Raw genomic sequence first — 19,107 nt, forward strand, 5'->3', positions numbered from 1 at the left:
AAATAAGTTGTTTACATTTCAAGTAAAAACATTGTGATTTATTTCTTTATTTCACCGCCATTTTTATGTATGAACTGTGTGACAGGGGCCTTGCTTACACCTTGCAAAGCAGGGCCAAGAAATAGGCTTCTTATTGGGTATCGGACCTTCAGCATCAGATTATTATGGTAGAGGTGGGCAAAACCATGCAAAAGGAAAACGGAGTACATTTGCATTAATGGCACTAAATGAAGAACTGTCAAAGCTGCAGGGTTTTACCAGTGGCCAATTTCTTGTTTCTTTAAAAAAAAAAAAAAAAAAAAGAATGCACAAGAAGGCTTTATTTTGTCATTTTGGGGTTATGTGCCAATCAGTATCCTGGGACAAAAGCAGTATGTAAAGGCATGAAGAAACAAGTGAACTGCACCATGACAGATGTGTTTAAATTAACCTCGTGACAGTCTGGGCCTCAGTCTCAACGCTGTCACATGAGGTGGGGGACAGGACCATGAAGAACCATAGACTTAGTTAGAAAATCGCAAGGAGGTGGTGCCTGCTCGCCGGCGCTGGCCGCCCCAGCTTTCCCGCTGCTGCCGCCTCGGGGGTACCCTTTCCTGGACCGAGCCTGCGGCCGGGGGGAGCCGGGCGGGCGTGCTTTGCAGGTACTGGAAAGCGCTCTGCCGGCCCACCTGCCTCTCTGCACAGTTAAAGGTGAGGGCTACTCCCACGTTGCTCTTCATGATTCTGGAGGAGCCATCGGACGTGCCATCGAAGCAGCGGCCAAGCGCAATCTCCTTGGCCGTGCGAGGGTCCTGGTCAGTGACCGTGTAGATGCCATAGTTGTGGCCCAGCGGGTCCAGGGGCGCCAGCATGGTGTACTCGCTGGTGTCATTGTTGACCACCAGCGGCAGGTGATTGACCAGGTACTCATGCAGCATGGAGTTTACGCTGGCGCGATGGCAGCTGCCCTGGGGGATGACCTTCACCAGCGTGCGGTCCACGCGGTCCTGGTCATAGAGCATCCCACTGCACTTGAACTCCAGACAGGCCGATGAGACGTTGGGCTGGTCCCTGTCCCGAGTACTCTTCACGTCCCGGATCCCATACAGCTTGCCCACTGTCCGCCGGTGGGTGCCCCCCATGTTCCTGGAGCGCACGTTCACCTCCAGGGGCCCCACGATCTTCACCTTGATGTAGCAGGCCCTGAATTCCATCGGCTTGGGCCACCACGCCAGGTAATCTTCAGTCCAGCTCATAGGGTCGTCTTCGTTGAAGGGAACTGTGTTGTAGTCGTACCGATCCCCCTCAATCTGGTAGAATCGAAAATGGGCGGCACTGGGCGGTGCCTCCTCACATGCCCGGAGGTTCTCAAAGGCATAGATGGGCCCGTTGCTCTCCTCTGCTGAGTTGGGCCTTGGCTTGGCCATGCTGATCTGGAAAGCCGTCTTCTTAACCCGGGGGTCCTCGTGGTCTGTCCGGCGGTACTTGAGCTTGTTGAGATAAGGCTGAGGGACGCCAATGGCATTTGGGTTGAATTTAGGAGAAGACTCCACTGCTTCCAGTTCCTCTCCAGCCAGGCTCGCCAAAACATAGGCAGAGTAGGCATCGGGGGACTGATCATCACAGAAAGCAGGCAGGCAGGCCCCATTGGGGCCAGTGATGACACTGTCAAAGCGGCCCCAGGCCCTGGGGTTGGACGAAAAGCCAGTTCTGGGCTCCAGGTTGATCACAGAGACCACAACCCCCTGGATTTGCTCACTGGGCAGGAACCTCTCGCTCCGGTACGTCCTCACCTTGATGAAGCACCTCCTGCTTTCAGGGACGTCCAGGTTAAACAGCCTCCTCTCGCGGATCTCCATGTTGCCCACCAGGAAGGTTCTCTCCTCCCTTTTGTTCCTCCGCTGCCTCTCAAATTTGAAATCGCCTTCCTCCTCCCACAGCCCCGTGTCTGGGTTGAGCGACCAGAGTTTCATCATGGGCACGTGCTGTGGCATCTGCACCTGGGTGGAGTCGAGATGGACTTTCACCTTGCCAGCATTGAGTGGCTCTGAGTTGGCCTCCTCTCTGAAGTCCACGGAGAACATGCCATATGTCCGAAGAGGAAGAGTGTCCCCTTCATCGCTGACAAAGTTCAGGTCACTCTGGGCGGCTGTGGCTGTGGAAATATTCCGAGGATCCAGGAAGGTCACGCTGGCCTTCACTTTTCCCATGTAGGGTTCTCCATTCTGCTTGTAGAAAGTCTTGGATGGGATCTCCAGTTCAGCCATGGGGTCCTCTCCAGCTGCCTCTCCCAGGGGGATAATGTTGGTCTCTGTGGCTTCCAGAGTGATGGGCTCTTTCCGCCGAAGCATCTTGATCTCGTGAAATACCGCGCTCCCCTTTTTGTTGAAGGGCAGCACTTTGGTGGTGTTGACAAACTTCTGCAGCCTGTCCACAAACGTGAGCACCAGCCTCTCGGTGTCCGGGGGCACGTGGAGGGTGAAAGTGCCCTTGTAGCCAGTCATGCTCACGCGGCTGTTGCCCAGGTACACGTGGCCAAAGCGCATGGGCTCCCCGTTGTCGGAGGCGCTGACCCGGCCCCGCACGATGCTCCGGGTCTCCGTACACCGCTGGCAGCTGCACTCTGCAGCCACCTTGGTGGGCAGCGTGTACCCGCTGCACTGTATCTCCCTCTCCTCTGTTTTGGAGATGCCACAGCAGTTCTCCACAGCGTCCCGGCACCTGATCCCATTGTCCTGCTGCCCCGCACACGTCTTGACCGGACAGCGGCCCACATCGTAGTAGAAGGAGTCGGTGGCGTTCTGGAAGCAGTCGTGGGGCAGCCGGATAAGGTAGCTCTCGGGGACTGGGTTGCAAGGAGTCTCATCGGGCGCTGAGGAGGAAATGGTGAAGATGTTAAGATGTACGTTTGCATCCTGCATGGGCTACCCCAACAACGCCCCTGATATTTTCAAAGGTCTTGAGGATCCAAGACCCTGATTCCCACAGAACTCTCTGAGGGAGATACAGCAGCTATTACTAATCCCATCTTAGACACGTGGAAATAGAATTGGTTGCGGAGGCGTCTAGAGTAGTAGTGGTTCTCTCTTGATGGATAGAGGGGGTCTTGAACACGTGTGAGTGTTTTGGATAATCAACAAAACTGGCACAGTGGCAGGGCTACTGATGACCTGTGTTCTGCAATGCCTGGCACTGCTCTATGTAAAGAATTTTTCTGAACCAAGCATGGTGGTGCACTCCTATGATACAAGTACTTGGGAGGCTGAGACAAGAGGACTGCAGCTTCAAGGACAGCCTCATCAATGTAGCAAGATTCTCAGCAACCTGGCAAGACCCCGTTTCAGAACGAAAACAGAAAGGGCTGCGGGTGTAGTTCAGAGGTAGAATGCTCCTGGGTTCAATTGCAGTACCACATCCACAAAAACAATTTTTCTGCATGAAGCCACGTTTAAAATGATCAGAGCCAGCTTGGCGTGGTGGTGCACGCTTGTAATCCAGCATTTGGGAGGCTGAGACAGCGGGATCCAGGATCATGGTTGGTGGACAGCCTCAGCTACATAGGGAAACTGCAATTCAGTGCGACCCTGTTTCAAAATAAAGACTAAAAAGTAGATCTAGGGGTGTAGCTCAGAGGTAGAATGACCCTAGGTTCAATCCCTAGTAACACACACACACACACACACACACACACACACACACACACACACAGATCAGAGCCTAGGGTGTTTGATTTTTATTTTGAAACAGCCCATTTTACTTATTTATTTATTTATTATTTATTTATTCACTTATTTTTGTGTTACTGAGGACTGAATCCAGGAGCATTCTACCTCCAAGCTACACCTCCAGCCCGATTTTTATTTTTATTTTTTATTTATTTATATTTTGTGGTACTGGGGGTAGAACCCAGGGACTTTCTACCTCTGGGCTATATTCCAGACCTATTTTATATTTTATTTGGAAACAGGGTCTCACTAAGTTGCTGAGAGCCTCACTAAGTAGCTGAGGCTGGCTTCGAACCTGCACGATACTCCTGTCTCAGCCTCCCAAGTGCTAGAATTACAAGCGTGTGCCATTATGCCCAGCTTTTATTTTTATTTTTTATTTTTATATTTTTGTGGCACTAAGGATTGAACTCAGGGACATTCTATCTCTGAGCTACACTCCCAGCCCTATTTTTATGTTTTATTTTGAAACAGGGTTTCACTAAGTTGCAGAGGGCCACACAAAGTTGTTGAGGCTGGCCACGAACCTGTGATCTTCCTATTTCAGCCTCCCAAGTACTAGGATAAGTGTGCACCATCATGCCCTGCTTTTATTTTTTTATTTATTTTTTATTTTTATCTTATTTATTCATTTATTTATTTATTTATTGGTGGTACTGGGGTTCCTGGAAGCCCTTCTACATCCAGGCTATACTCCCAGACCTATTTTATATTTTTATTTGGAAACAGGGTCTCTTAAGCCAGCGAGGCTGGCTTCAAACCCACATGATCCCTCTGTCTCCACCTCCCAAGAGCAGGGATTACAAGCCTGTGCCATCACGCCTGGCTTTATTTATTTATTTATTTATGCAGGTCTGGGGATAGAACCCAAGGGCATTCGACCTCCGAGATATACCCCCTGCTCTATTTTTTATTCTTTATTTTGAAACCGGGTCTCACTGAGTTGCAGAGGGCCTCACTAAGTAGCTGAGGCTGTTGGCGAACCGCGATCCTCCAGCCTCAGCCTCCTGAATGCTGGGATTACAAGCATGTGCCACCACACCTGGCTTATTTTTTATTTCTGAAACAGGGTCTTACTAGGTTGATGAGACTCTCACTATTTACTGAGGCTGTCCTCAGACCTGTGATCCTCCTATCTCAGCCTTCCATGTACTGGGATTATTTTTTATTTTGAAGCAGGGTTTTGCTAAATTGTTGAGACTGGCCTCAAACCTGCAATCCTCCTGTCTTAGCCTCCCAAGTACTGGAATTACTAGCATGTGCCACTGTACCTGACATGCCTGATACAGTTATTTCTTTAACATGGCCTCAACCGTACATTGAACTTTTCTTTTTGTGGTACTGGGGATTGAACCCAGGGGCATTCTGCCTCTGAGCTATACTCCCTGTCCTATTTTATTGTATTTTATTGTATTTTATTTTATTTTTGCAGGTCTAGAGAGGGAACCCATGGGCATTTGACCTCTGAGCTATACCCCCTGCTCTATTTTTTATTCTTTATTTTGAAACAGGGTCTCACTAAGTTGCAGAGGACCTCACTAAGTAGCTGAGGCTGTCCGTGAACCACATTTCTCCGATCTTAGCCTCCTAAATGCTGGGATTATAAGCATTACAAGCATATGCCACCACACTTGGCTCTATTTTATTTTTTATTTTGTTTGGGTTTTTTTTTTTTTTTTTTTGGTGGTACTGGGGGTGGAACCCAGAGGCTTTCTACCTCTGGGCTATACTCCCAGACCTATTTTATGTTTTATTTGGAAACAGGGTCTCACTAAGTTGCTGAGAGCCTCACTAAGTAGCTGAGGCTGGCTTTGAACCTGTGCGATCCTCCTGTCTCAGCCTCCCAAGCGCGGGGATTACAAGCGTGCGCCACCACGCCCGGCTTATTTTTTATTTTGAAACAGGGTCTCACTAAGTTGCGGAGGGCCTCACTGAGACTGGCCTGGAACCTATGATCCTCCTGTCTCACCCTTCCAAGTACTGGGATTACAAGCCTGTGCACCATGCCCAGCTTTACACTGAACTTTTTTAAGAACTCAACTTGTAACTGAATCTGAGAGTATACCCTGTTTAGCTTGGAACAATACCAAAAATTGTTCATCATCTCAGAAAAACCACTTCTCTATTCTCCATTACCCAAGGACTGTGAACCACCAAAATGATACCTCTGTGTCCATCAGAATTCATGGCCATCACATTCATGGCGAGCTCTGGATTTAAGAGCCTGACCTCTTGGTTTATCTTCTCAAATCATTGTGCCAAGTCAATGAGATATTGAAACACTACTTGTTATGGTTTAGATACAGAATATCCCCTGAAAGAGTTCAGTATTAGTGTTCAGAGTTGATATAATTCAATCATGAGGGCTATGATCACATCAGCGGAACAAATCCATAATGGGTTTATTGAGTGGCAACCGAGGCAGGTGGGGTACGGCCACCTTGGGATGTGGCCTTGGAAGCTGTGCTCGTGTCCTTGAGTCCCCAAGCGTGTTCTCTCTTGCTTCTGGCTTTCATGATGTGAGAACAGATCATTTGCTCTCTTCTGCCCCCATGCCTCGAGCTCTTCAGGTGTACCCTGGCCTAACGTGGACTGGACCCCCAAAAGCCACAGAACTATGAGTACACATCTTCCTCCCTCTAAGTTGTCTTTATCAGGTTTTTTGGGTCACAAGAGCGAAAATGCTGACTGAAATAATACTGTTTTGTGTTTAAGTTATTTTCACTTTATTTCTCCTTTATGTTATACTTAACGCCATGCACATATATTTGGAAGTTATATGGAGTTATTACCTATAAATTGAACTTCAGAATAGTAAAATAGTATTAAAAATCTCAGTGTCAAGATGGGTGTGTGGTGCATGCCTGTAATCCCATTACTTAAGAGGCTGAAACAGGAAGATCACAAGTTTGAGGCCAGATTCAGCAACTTAGTAAGATTCTGTTTTTTCTGTTTTTGTTTTTTTGGAATGGAACCCAAGGGCTTTCTACTCATGAGCTACACCCCCAGCCCTATATTTTATTCTTTATTTGGAAACAGGGTCTCACTGAGTTGCAAAGGGCCTCACTAAGTAGCTGAGGTTGGCTGCAAACCTGGATCCTCCAGTGTCAGCCTCCCAAATGCTGGGATTACAAGATCCCAGCTTAAGATCCTGTTTGTTTGTTTGTTTGTTTGTTTGTTTGTTTATTGGTGGTACTGGGGTTCCTGGAAGCCCTTCTACCTCTGGGATACACTCCCACGGGCTACACTCCCAGACCTATTTTTTAACTTTTTTAAAATGTGGAAACAGGGTCTCTTAAACCAGCGAGGCTGGCTCCGAACCAACGCGATCCTCCTGTTTCCACCTCCCAAGCGCGGGGATTACAAGCGTGCGCCACCACGCCCGGCTAAGATCCTGTTTTAAAATATAAAATTAGCCGGGCGTGGTGGCGCACGCTTGTAATCCCCCTGCTTGGGAGGCGGAGACAGGAGGATCAAGCAGTTTCGAAGCCAGCCGCACACGCTGGCTTAGAAGACCCTGTTTCCAAATTTTAAAAATGTAAAAATAGGTTTGGGAGTGCAGCCCGGAGGTAGAAGGGCTTCCAGGAACCCCAGTACCACCAAAACATAATAATAAATAAAATAAAATATAAAATTAAATAGGACAGGGTGAGCCTGGCACGGTGGTGCATGCTTGTAATCCCAGTACTTGGAAGCCTGAGACAGGAGGATCACGCTGGTTCAGAGCCAGCTTCAGCTACTTAGTGAGGCTCTCAGCAACTTAGTGAGACCCTATTTCCAAATAAAATATAAAATAGGTCTGGGAGGTAGAAAGCCCCTGGGTTCCATTTCCAGCACCACAAAAGTAAATAAATAAATAAATAAATAAATAATAAATAAATAAATAGGGCGGGGTGTAGCTCAGAGGTAGAATGCTCCTGAGTTCAATCCCCAGTACCAAGAGGGAAAAGCCACTGATCCAAACAAGGAGCTTTTTGTAATGGGTTGAGAACTACTGGTGAGGGCGCTGGGGGGACCAGCACATCCCCTCTGCTGAGGTACAGAGCCTTTGTCTTTGTTGCTCAGCTTTCTTGGAGTCTATGGAATATTCCAGGATTCTTCCAATAAATTTGCTCTGCCTCTTGTTTTGTTTTGTTTGGGCCAATTACTAAGGTGTCCTCTTTCTCGCTCACTTTCCAAGGACAGGTTTCCTGATAGATCTTTGGCCTTACATCTCTTCCCGTCCAGTTCTCATCTAGAGGCCCCCAATAACCATGTGACCCTTTCTTATAAGCTCCCCTCAGTTCTCCACTCCTGCACCCAGGCCCGCCCCTCAGTAGGGAACACCTCTGCAATCTGCCCATTCTGTAAGGCCAGGGTTGTGAACACTGGCCACAAATTAGAATCACCTGGAGAGCTTTTAAACTATGCAAGTCCAGGCTACATGCCAAATTAAATCAGACTCTGGGAGTAAAGCAGACATCTGTATTTCCACAACCCTCAGTAGGTGGTGCCAATGGACAACCAAGTCTAAAACCAGTATTCATGCTGCAGCTGAAAGCAGCCATCTAGAAAGTATCTGTTTCTCATCAATTAAAATCCACAGGCCCTTTCACCTGTTTTAGCTGCATTTTCAAACGTGTGTGTGTGTGTGTGTGTGTGTTTAATGCAGATGGAACCCAGGGGCATTCTACCTCCAAGCTATACCCCCAGCCCTATTTTTTATTCTTTCTTTCTTTATTGTGTGTGTGTGTGTGTGTAACATTATCTGGCAATTTTTTTTGTGTGTGTGTGTGGTACTGGGGGTGGAACCCAGGGGCTTTCTACGTCCGGGCTATACTCTCAGACCTATTTTATACTTTATTTGGAAACAGGGTCTCATTAAGTTGCTGAGAGCCTCACTAAGTAGCTGAGGCTGGCTTCAAACCTGCGCGATCCTCCTGTCTCAGCCTCCCAAGCGCTGGGATTACAAGCGCGCGCCACACGCCCAGCCCTTTACTCCTTATTTTGAAACAGGGTCTCACTACGTTGCAGAGGGCCTCGCTAAGTAGCTGAGTCTGGCTGCGAACCTGCGATCCTCCTGTCTCAGCTTCCCAACTACTGGGATTAGTGTGCACCACCGAGCCCAGTGCTTGTCTTTATTTATATTTCTTCACCTCTTCTCACAGGGTAGTTCTGTAACTGCTGTATTCAGGTCTGTCCATCTCTGTGTCCCAGAGAGCATGGCACTGTGCACAGTTCAGAAAAACCTGCAATTTTACTGCCTAATTTGCTCACGGGGGTGCTCAGTTGCAGACCCGGGATCCCCAGGGGGCCAGACAGCTTACCTATGACAGTCAGCTGGGCAGCCTGGGACTTCGCAGCCCCAGCATCACTCTGCGCTTTACAGAAGTACTCCCCAGTCTGGTCCTGCTGCAGGTTCCTCAGAACCAGCTTGCTCTCGTGCTTGTAGAGGGAGGGGTCCAGCAGTGTGCCATTGTGGTACCTGCAGGGGATGGGGAATAGAGCCTGAATGGACAATGGGAGGAGAGGAATCTCTAGGGACAGTCCCAGGAGCAAGCCTTTGGGGAGAGAGATGGCAGATGGGTTACTGCAGATGTCAGCATCACCCTTTGACTTGGCTCCGAAACACTGAAGGGCACGGGCCTGGACTCAGGGGATCAGCTCTGAATCCCAGCCCCGCTGCTTTGACGGCTTAGGGTCCTCGGAGAGATTACCTCACCTCCCCGAGCTTCAGTTCCTGATCTACAAAATGGGAACAAGGATCTCCAGGTGAGCTCAGGAGTTGTCGGGCTTGTCAAACAAGACAGCTGCTGTACTCCGTGAAGGGCGAAGGGCTTACAGCTATTGGGGATCCTGAGGTTGCCTTTGTTGGGGAAAGCAGGATGAGGAACCTTGTTCTGTGTCATAACACATGCAATTCAGGACCCTGAGACCGGAGATGACCTGGGGCCCCGGCGTTGAGTACACAAGAGCGCTTGCTGCTTGTCCAGGCAGCCTCGACCCTGCTGCTCCCAGTTGCAAATGCTAACTCCAGGCTGCCTTACTAGCAACTATCCTATTGGTTATTGTTAAATCCAGACCCAATGCAAAAAAGCTCTGGCTCCCAAGAAGAAAACGGGGAAGGGGAGCTGGCAGAATACACACCAGAAATACTTGTCCGGACTGGGCTTCCCCGTGGCCTTACAGCACAGGGACACGCTCTGCCCCGCTCGCCGCGCTTTTGTCTCCGGGTTCATCACGATGTACGGAGTCTCTGGACAGAAGATAGAAATAGTGTCTTGAGTTTTTCTTTGTGGCAGGTTCTACAGAGCCTTGTTCCATCAAGGTCCTTTTTATTTATTTATTTATTTATTTGTGTGTGTGTTACTGAGGATTGAACCCAGGGACATTCTATCTCCAAGTTACATCCCCAGCCCTGTTTTCTTTTGTTTTTGCAGTACTGGGATGGAACCCGGGGCATCCTACCTCTGAGCTACACCCCCAGCCCTATTTTTTATTCTTTATTCTGAAACAGGGTCTCACTGAGTTGCAAAGGGCCTCACTAAGTAGCTGAGGCTGTCTTCGAACCTATCCTCCTGTCTCAGCCTCCCAAATGCTGGGATTACAAGCGTGCACCACCACGCCCGGCTGTCACTCTGTATTATAATTGACTGGTTTAGATACGATGACCAGGGAAGACCTTGTACATGAGAGAATAAGACCTACTATATCTGGGGGAAGAATACTCTCTGCAGAATGCATACAGCAAACGCAAAGGCCTTGGGGTAGGAAAGTGTCTATATTTAAGAAACAGACAGGCCAGGTGTGATGGCGCTTGCCTGTAATTCCAGTACTTAAGAGACTAAGATAGGAGGATCGCAAGTTTGAGGCCAGCCTCAGCAGTAGGAAGACTCTCAGCAACCCAGAGAGTCCCTGTTTTAAAACAAACAAACAAAAAAGGCCTGGAGGGGGTACCTCAGAGGTAGAATCCCCCTGGGTTCAATCCCCAGCACCACACACACACACACACACACACACACACACACACACACACGGAAACAGATGGGAGGCTATTTTGACTGGAATAGTGTCACCTTGCGAAAGGAGGAATTGGAGAGGAAAGCAAAGAAAGGGACGGCGGATGACAGGGCCTTGCTGGCCGTAGAGAAGATCGGGGTTTACTGGAAGCCAGTCCGCAGTCCCTCCTGGCCCGCCCCTCCCGGAACGCAGTCACCTGCCCTCATGAACTCCGCGTTGACGGTGGCTGTCCTCAGGCTCGTCCTGGGCATCGTGAGCACAATGGGGGCAAACCTGGCCTTGGTGATCTTCAGCGTGCTCTTGCCATCGGGGCACAAGCCAGGGACTTGGAAGCGCCCGCTGCCGTCTGTCCGGGTCAGCATCTTGGGCGTCTTGGTGAGCAGGTAGACGGTGGCCCCTGAGGCTGGGGCGCCCCCAGGGAGGGAGACCGCGCCGTGAAGCATGAAGTCCTGGCACATGCAGGCGTCACAGTCAGCATTCACCTGGCCCATGGGGCAGGACAGGTCACAGGCTGCGGGACAGGGAGCCGCGTCAGCAGGGCCCCGTGGGTCCCAGCCCTCCCTCGCCCACGTCCAGCCTGTAGATCGGCGTGTGCTTCCCCTCCTTCCTGAGCCCCCATCCCCTCCCTTACCTGCCTGCATCCTTCAACACCTCCTCAAAGAGCTTTCCGGGATCCTTCTAAATAAGCTATGATCATCCACCCCATTCTGTGTTCTTGTATTACCCTGTAGATCCCCATCCGAGCATGTACTAAACTCTTAGTTAATACTTGGTGTGAGTGAAGGCACCCATCCCACGTGAACCCGCTTGGTCTGACCCATCCTCCAGGCTGTTTCGTCCTCACCTCTGCTCCCCACCCAGGGCCCGAGGGTGGCGCTACCTGCACAGGCCTGGCTCACACAGAGCTGGCCCTCTTCGGAGGCCTCGGTGCACAGTGACACCATCTCTGCCAAGCAGGTGCGTGTGCGGGTCTGCACCCCAGTCTGACCACAGGCGGCTGAGCACTTGCTCCAGGGAGTCCAGGGGCTCCAGATGCGCTCCGTGTCTCGGCGCAGGGACCCTGCAAAATGGCATCGCAGACTTTCTGACTTCTCTCTCTCCCAGGGGGACTCTGTCAGAAAACCTGACCCTGAGCCTGTTTCTTCTGTGGTGAGAAAAGACAGTGCCCAATTTACATAATAGATGTCACTCGATGTTTATATTTTCTCTGATGCTTTTTCCAACACAGGGAAGTCTGCCGTTGGAGGAAGCGGTGGCTCTAATTTGCGCGGAAGCGGCACGTGTACGGGGCCGGTGAAAAGGCCTTGCTGGCCAACCACTGGGGTTGGTTGTGCTGCCCTAGCACAGCGCCAGCTTCCTCTCCACCAATGCAGAAAGTCACATGCTCCCTGCAGACGGCTCCCCAAGAAGTCAGGGCCTGCAGTGATTGGGATGTCTGGCCCTCTTCTGCCCACCCTTCTCACCTCTCATATGAGGCCTGTGTGGAAGAACAGGGTTCAGACAGTGCACCAGGAGATCAGCCTGACCTCCCGCTCGCGTGAGCACTGGAGCCTGGGTCTGCAGCATCGGGCTGCGTAGACTGGCAGAACCCCAAGGGGAAGGATACCCACCCAAATGAGCAGGCCTGTCGTCCCAGGGGATTGGGAGGCTGAGGCAGGAGTATCAAGGCCAATCTCGGCAACTTAGCAAGACCCTGTGTCAAAATAAAAACCAAACTAAAAGGGCTGGGGATGTCACTCAGCCATAGAGCGCCCCTCAGTTGACTCTTGAGTGCCACAAAGTGAGCAGGCTTGCAGCCAGCAACCCTAACCTCTGTCATCCAGTGCAGGGAAGGTGTAAGGAGCAGGGACTCTGCAAACAGGCCCAGTTCAGTCCCCACGCTGCACCTACAGCGTCGGGACCCCGCTTCTCCACACTGCGCACAGCCTGCCGTCGTGATGTCTCTAGGGTTGCAGGGTGGGATGGTGTGGATGGCGAGCGCATCTCACGCAGTGGAGCAGTAACAGAGGAACACTTAGTGATCTGGCTCAGCCTTCCACAGTCATGTCTCAGTCTTCACAAAAACCTTTATGAAGGTTTACAGTTAGCCAGGCATAGAGGTGCCCATGTGTAATCCCAGTACTTAGGAGGCTAAGGCAGAAGGATCACAGATTCAAGGCCAGCCTGGGCAATTCAGTAAGACCCTCCTTCAAAATAAAACATAAGAAGGACTGCAGGCGAAGCACAGAGGTAGATGTGCCTGGGTTCAATCCTCAGTGGATATATATATATATATATATATATATATATATATATATACACACTGATTTTTTTTTTTTTTTTGGTGGTACTGGGGGTGGAACCCATAGGCTTTCTACCTTCGGGCTATACTCCCAGACCCATTTTTATATTTTATTTGGAAACAGGGTCTCACTAAGTTGCTGAGAGCCTCACTAAGTAGCTGAGGCTGGCTTTGAACCTGCACGATCCTCCTGTCTCAGCCTCCCAAGCGAGGGGATTACAAGCGTGCGCCACCATGCCCAACCATATATATATATACTGTTAACTCTGTTTTATTTATTTATTTATTTATTTATTTTTATTTTTATGTTTTGGTGGTACTGGGGTTCCTGGAAGCCCTTCTACCTCCGGGCTACACTCCCAGACCTATTTTTGTACTTTTTTAAAATTTGGAAACAGGGTCTCTTAAGCCAGCGCACGCAGCTGGCTTCAAACCTACACGATCCTCCTGTTTTAACCTCCCAAGCGCAGGGATTACAAGTGTGCGCCACCACGCCCGGCTGTTAACTCTGTTTTACATGTGAGAAAATGGAGGCTAAGAGAACTTTGGAAAAGTTGTGTAGAGTACACAGATCTACCCGGTAGGCGGTAGGCTCAGGATTCAGGCCCCAAGCAGCCCAACTCCACAGCCTCTGGTCCTCACCACTGTGCTCCTCAAACTCAATCTGACAGGTCGACTGGACAGACCCGTAATACAGAACAATACCGGGGGCTCACAGCACTAATGGCACAACTTGGCTGTCATTAGAGTTGAAGCATGTGTTTGTGATGTCCAGAGTTCTTGTGGCCAGAGGCAGGTCCCGGCCTCTCCCTGTGCTAGTGATGGTAGTGTTCAGACTCACCTGGAGGGCAGAGGAAGCGCACGGTGTAATTAGAGCAGTTCTGTCCAGCCCGTTGCTCCCGGTTGAGGCACCAGAATCCCTCGCGGGGGCTTCCATGGACCACCTGGCCAGTGCTGCTCGCCGGCACCCAGTCTGTGGTCCGAGCCTCTAGCCGCAGGGGACGGGCACACACACGATCCCCGTAGTAGAAGCGGATGGCGTCCAGCCGCTCGTAGTCACCCTGCCCGCCCGGGTGGTCGACGTTGAACCATGTCGTCCACTCACCGGGACCTGGGAGACAGAGCTGGTTGGGGAGGAGCGCGGGGGAGCTCCAGGCCTCCTTTCCTGCTCCACGCTGGGGGCCTCCCTGATACCTCTCCCCGGCCCCATCATCGCAGGCCCTGTTGTATTTGCCTTGCCAGCGTCCCTCCATCCCCCTATGCCCTGCAACACAGAGTGCTCTATCTGCCTGGTGGAGCCACATCAGTAACTCCCCGCCTGGTCTCCCTACCTCAAGCTCCCCTTCCGCCCCATCCCACCTTTCCCCAACACTGCAGTTGGGGTGAACTTTCTCCACGTGGCTCGGACCATACCACTCTCCAGCCTAAAAATCCCATAGCGGCCAGGCATGGTGGTGCACTCTTGTAATCCCAGTATTTGGGAGGCCGACACAGGAGGATTGCAGGTTTGAAGCCAGCCTAAGTAACTTAGTGAAACCCTCGGCAACAACTTAGCAAAACCCTGTCTCAAAATAAAAAGGGCTGAGTCAAGTGTGGTAGCACACTCTTGTAATCCCAGCACTTGGGAGGCTGAGAAAGACAGGAGGATTGCAGGTTTGCAGCCAACCTAAGCAAGCTAGGCCCTCCGCAACTTAGTGAGACCTTGACCCAGTTTAAAAAAAAAAAAAAAGGAAAAAAATTTAGGGCTACGGTGTAGCTCAGAAGTAGAATGCCCCTGGGCTCAATTCCCAGTACTGCAAAAAGGGGGGTGGCTCTTTGCTGGGGGGGGTGGCTCTTTGCTGGGTGTGGTGGCACCTGCTTGTAAACCCAGTGCTTGGGAGGCTGAGACAGAAGGCTCACAGTTTTGCAGCCATCCCCAGCAACTTAGTGAGGCCTTCTGCAACTTAGTGAGACCTTGATTCTGTTTCAAAATAAAAAATAAAATAAGAGCTGGGCATGGTGGTGCATGCTTGTAATCCCCATGCTTGGGAGGCTGAGACAGGAGGATCGCGCAGGTTTGAAGCCAGCCTCAGCTACTTAGTTAGGCTCTCAGCAACTTAGTGAGACCCTGTTTCCAAATAAAATATAAAAATAGGTCTGGGAGTGTAGCCTGGAGGTAGGAAACCTCTGTGTTCCACCCCCAGAACCGCAAAATAAAATAAGGCTCAGGGTGTAGCTCAGAGGTAGACTATCCCTGGGTTCAATCTCCAGTACCACAAAATAAATAAATAAACACACCTTGTAATCCCAGTACTTGGAAGGCTGAGGCAGGAAGATCATGGGTTTGAGAACAGCCTCTACAATTTAGGGAGACCCTGTTTCAAAACAAAAAATAAAAAGGGCTAGGGGTGTAATTTAGAACTACAGTGCCCCTGGTTTCAATCTCTAGCACCATTTAATAAAATTAAAAGGGTTTGGGTTGTAGCTCCATGGTAAAATGACCCTGAATTCAATCCCCAGTGCAAAAAAAGAAAAAAATCCCCCATCAAGGCATTTGGGGTGTGGTGAGCTGGCTCCTGTTATATCTCTCCATCCTCATCTCCCTCCCCTCCACCAGCCTGTGCTCTGGTCCCAGCAAACTCTACCGCATTCTAGAATATATTGGGCAGCTTCATTATTCCAAGATATCCTATACGTCTCTGCCTGGACACAGAGAGAGGCTAAATGCCTTGTAAACGTGGGTTTACATGGAAGCATCATGCCTTGGCCTCAGAGATTCATTAACATGCTCAAGAAAGACCACAGCCATCGTGGCCCTCCCGGCCCACCCACAACTCACTCTCTGGGGCATCGGCAGGCCCGGCGAAGGTGCTGGGGGTCCTCTTCCCAGTCTGGACTCTTCTCACGGACTGGGTGAGCATCGTCTGCCTTCCTGAGGCAGGAAGGAGAAGAAGCTGAGTGAGAGGCCAGGACTGACTTGGGGGGGGAGGGGGCAGAATGGTGTGGCGGATGGAGCATGAGCCTCAGGCATGGGTTCAAATCCCCACTCTATCATTTCCTGCTGTGCCACCGCAGGAAGCCTTTATTCCTCTGAGCCTGTTTTCCATAAAATAAAGATGCACAAACAATTGCAACATCATAGGCTCTGGTGCACTATCCAGGGAGATGATGAATGGGAAGGGACCTGACGCGTGGGGCTGCTCAGAGAATAGTTCCTTTTCCACTCTTGTTCTAGAAATGGGTCTTCAGATGCTGCTGAGCAGCCAGTGGGCTGGGGCTCCTGCTTGGCAAAAATGAGCCTTATCTTCTTCGAATGTAAAATGAAGATATTAATTCCCATCCCCGCAGTGTGGTGGCGGCAGGAGGATTCCAGGAGAGAAATCGTTAGCATCCTTGCAGTGGATGAACACTGAGAGCTTGGGTCCTGCAAGCTTGGGCCACCTGACCCCATAGAATGAGGATTGTGGGGTTTGTAAAGGTTCATTCATAAAATCTGCGTAGTACAATGTCCAGCACAGAGCGCATGCTGAATAAGTGTTAGCAACTCCTTATCTCAGTGCCTAGAAAAATAGCTATTTCTCTTTCCTTGTCGGTCTGGCTTTGGGAGTCCACCCTCTCATAAGGGACTCATGTAGCCTAACTGAGCCAGCGGCCCACAATGCTCTGGTCTCGGGCCTGTGAGGCGGGCCTGAGGCTGTGGACAGGCAGTGCCAGTCTTCCTCAATGTGAGGCTAAATGGAGCCTCTGGACTGGGAAGAAAGGAGGGCCAGGGCTGCAAAAACCTCCAAAGGCAATTACGCCTCAGGCGAGGAGCCAAATTAGAATTCTCTGTGCTGCTTAACTGGGGCAATAGGAGCTCTTTTAATCAACCTAATCTGATTTCCCCTCAGATGGCTGAATGTTAATCATCTTCGAAAACAGCAGCTGTCCGGGCAGAGGGAGCCTCGGCGGGTACGCACTGGGGTGGGCTCTGAGCTGAGACAGCCTTTGTTCATGCATCTGTGGCCGCAAAGCCTGCCGGGTGTGCAGCTTTAACGGAGGATTCAACATTTTGGGCATTAGCTGAGTCTGTGGTTAGAAATCAGGAGAAGAGGAGGTGGAAAAGAGCAAGCAGGACAGTGCTACTCAACACCTCGGCAAGTCTGTAGTTCCGCCGGGCAAATCCTCTTACTAGCTGTCCTTTCCAGAGCTCAGGGTCAGCAGAGCACAGGTCGGAGGGTAAAATCTGAGGGGAGGGATTCTGGTGTGTCTGTGGAATTTGGCCACAGGGTCTAACTGGCATTGAGTTTTAGGCCAGAAATTTTTTCACGAAACTAAAAGCAGACCAAAACCCAAACCTGCTTCTGAGGATTCAGCGATCTCCTATGGCTCCGTTTTGCCTTGGCTACCAGGAAGCTTAGAGCTAAATTTAATACTCAAAGGCAGTAACCCTTCTATCTTTTTTTCTCTCTCTCTCTCTCTTCTCATTTAAAAGAATGTTAGAGCCGGGTGTGGTGGTGCACACTTGTAATCCCAGCACTTGGGAGGTTGAGACCGGATGATCGCACAGGTTCTAAGCCAGCCTCAGCTACTTAGTGAGGCTCTCAGCAACTTAGTGAGACCCTGTTTCTAAATAAAATATAAAATAGGTCTTGGAGTGTAGCCCAGATGTAGAAGGCTCCTGGGTTCCATCCCCAGCACCACAAAAAAAAAAAAAAAAAAAATTTTTTTTGTTATAATCTGGGCTGGGGATGGTGGCTTAAGCTTGTAATCCTAGCATTTGGGAGGCTGAGACAGGAGGACTGCACTTTATAGACAACCTCAGCTACTTAGGCCCTTTGCAACTCAGTGAGACCCTGTTTCAAAATAAAGAATAAAAAATAGGGCTAGGGGTATAGATCAGAGATAGAATGCCCCCTGGGTTCCATCCCCGGTACCACCAGAAAAGTATATAGGGTTGGGGGTATAGGTAGGAAGTAAAATGCCCCTGAGTTCTATCCCCAGTACTGCAATAAATAAATAAATAAATAAATAAATAAATAAATAAATAAGGCTGGTGCTCAGTGTGGTAGTACATGCTTGTAATCCCCGCACTTGGGAGGCTGAGACAGGAGAATTGCATAGGTTCCAAGCTACTCAGTGAGGCTCTCAGCAACTTAATGAGACCCTGTTTCCAAATAAAGTATAAAATAGGTCTGGGAATATAGCCCATAGGTAGAAAGCCTCTGGGTCCCACCCTCAGTACCACAATCAATCAATCTATCAATCAATCAATAAGGCTGGGGCTGTAGCTCAGAGGTAGCATGCCTCTAGGTTCCATCCCCACTACTACAAAAAAATAAATAAATAAAAAATAGGGCTGGGAGTATAGCTTAGAGATAGAATGCTCCTGGGTTCCATCATTGCATCCTCAGTACTTAAAAAAAAAATAAGTGTTTTAGAAGTTTGTGGTTGGGGGGAGTCCAGGGATGGAACCCAGGGGCATTCAACTGCCAAGCTACACCCCCTACCCTATTTTTTATTCTTTATTTTGAAACAGAGTCTCACTAAGTTGTAGAGGGCCTCACTAAGCATCTGAGGCTGTCCGCAAACCCACGATCCTCTGGTCTCAGCCTCCCTAATGCTGGAATTACAAGCGTGTGCCACCATGCCTGGCTTAGAAGTTTTAATATTGGGAACCACCTCATAATTTTTTAGGGGGAGGAAGCAGGGTACGAATTATGAACAAACCAGCAAAACAGCCTCAGCACTTGAGGTCACGGCTATGTCGTCAGGCAGGCACACATTTGGGTCCCAGACAAGACATGACTTCACCATGGCAGTGGGGGTTTAGGAGCTAGCAGATACTTAGCCTGTACCCAGCACAGAGGTGACTTCCAGGACCAGGACGGAGAACACCCAAGCCCTGGTTCCCAGCATCCTTCCTCCCAGGCCCTGGGGAATGCAGCAGGAGATGGACGGGTGAGGGCACTTCAGAGTCAGCTGTAACGTGGCTCCCTGGGAAGTTCCTCAGATCCGACAACCTGCCAAGAAACCAAGTTTGTCAGCCCCCACATTTCTGTGTCCCCCCTTCTGGCTCAAGCAGAAATATCTCTTGACCTATCAAAGATGGAAGGGTGGACAGAATGAAGTCTTGTGGGACAGACATCTGCTCAAGTGGCAAAA

At 50.0% G+C, this 19,107-nt stretch overlaps 1 protein-coding gene across 1 annotated transcript; it reads right to left on the reverse strand.

Moving 5' to 3' along the window:
- Window positions 1-503: 503 nt before the first annotated feature.
- Window positions 504-18,864, reverse strand: CILP (cartilage intermediate layer protein; the record flags this gene model as incomplete). Its single annotated transcript, XM_080691638.1, has 8 exons — window positions 18,801-18,864; window positions 15,803-15,895; window positions 13,826-14,095; window positions 11,584-11,763; window positions 10,900-11,214; window positions 9,831-9,939; window positions 9,011-9,168; window positions 504-2,851 (listed from the first exon to the last, which is right to left on the reverse strand). The coding sequence occupies exons 1-8, from the start codon at window positions 18,859-18,861 to the stop codon at window positions 504-506; spliced, it is 3,534 nt and encodes a 1,177-aa protein (XP_080547764.1). The 5' UTR covers window positions 18,862-18,864.
- Window positions 18,865-19,107: the final 243 nt, after the last annotated feature.

The sequence above is a fragment of the Muscardinus avellanarius genome (genome assembly GCF_963383645.1).
Source record: "Muscardinus avellanarius genome assembly, chromosome: 3".
NCBI lineage: Eukaryota > Metazoa > Chordata > Mammalia > Rodentia > Gliridae > Muscardinus > Muscardinus avellanarius.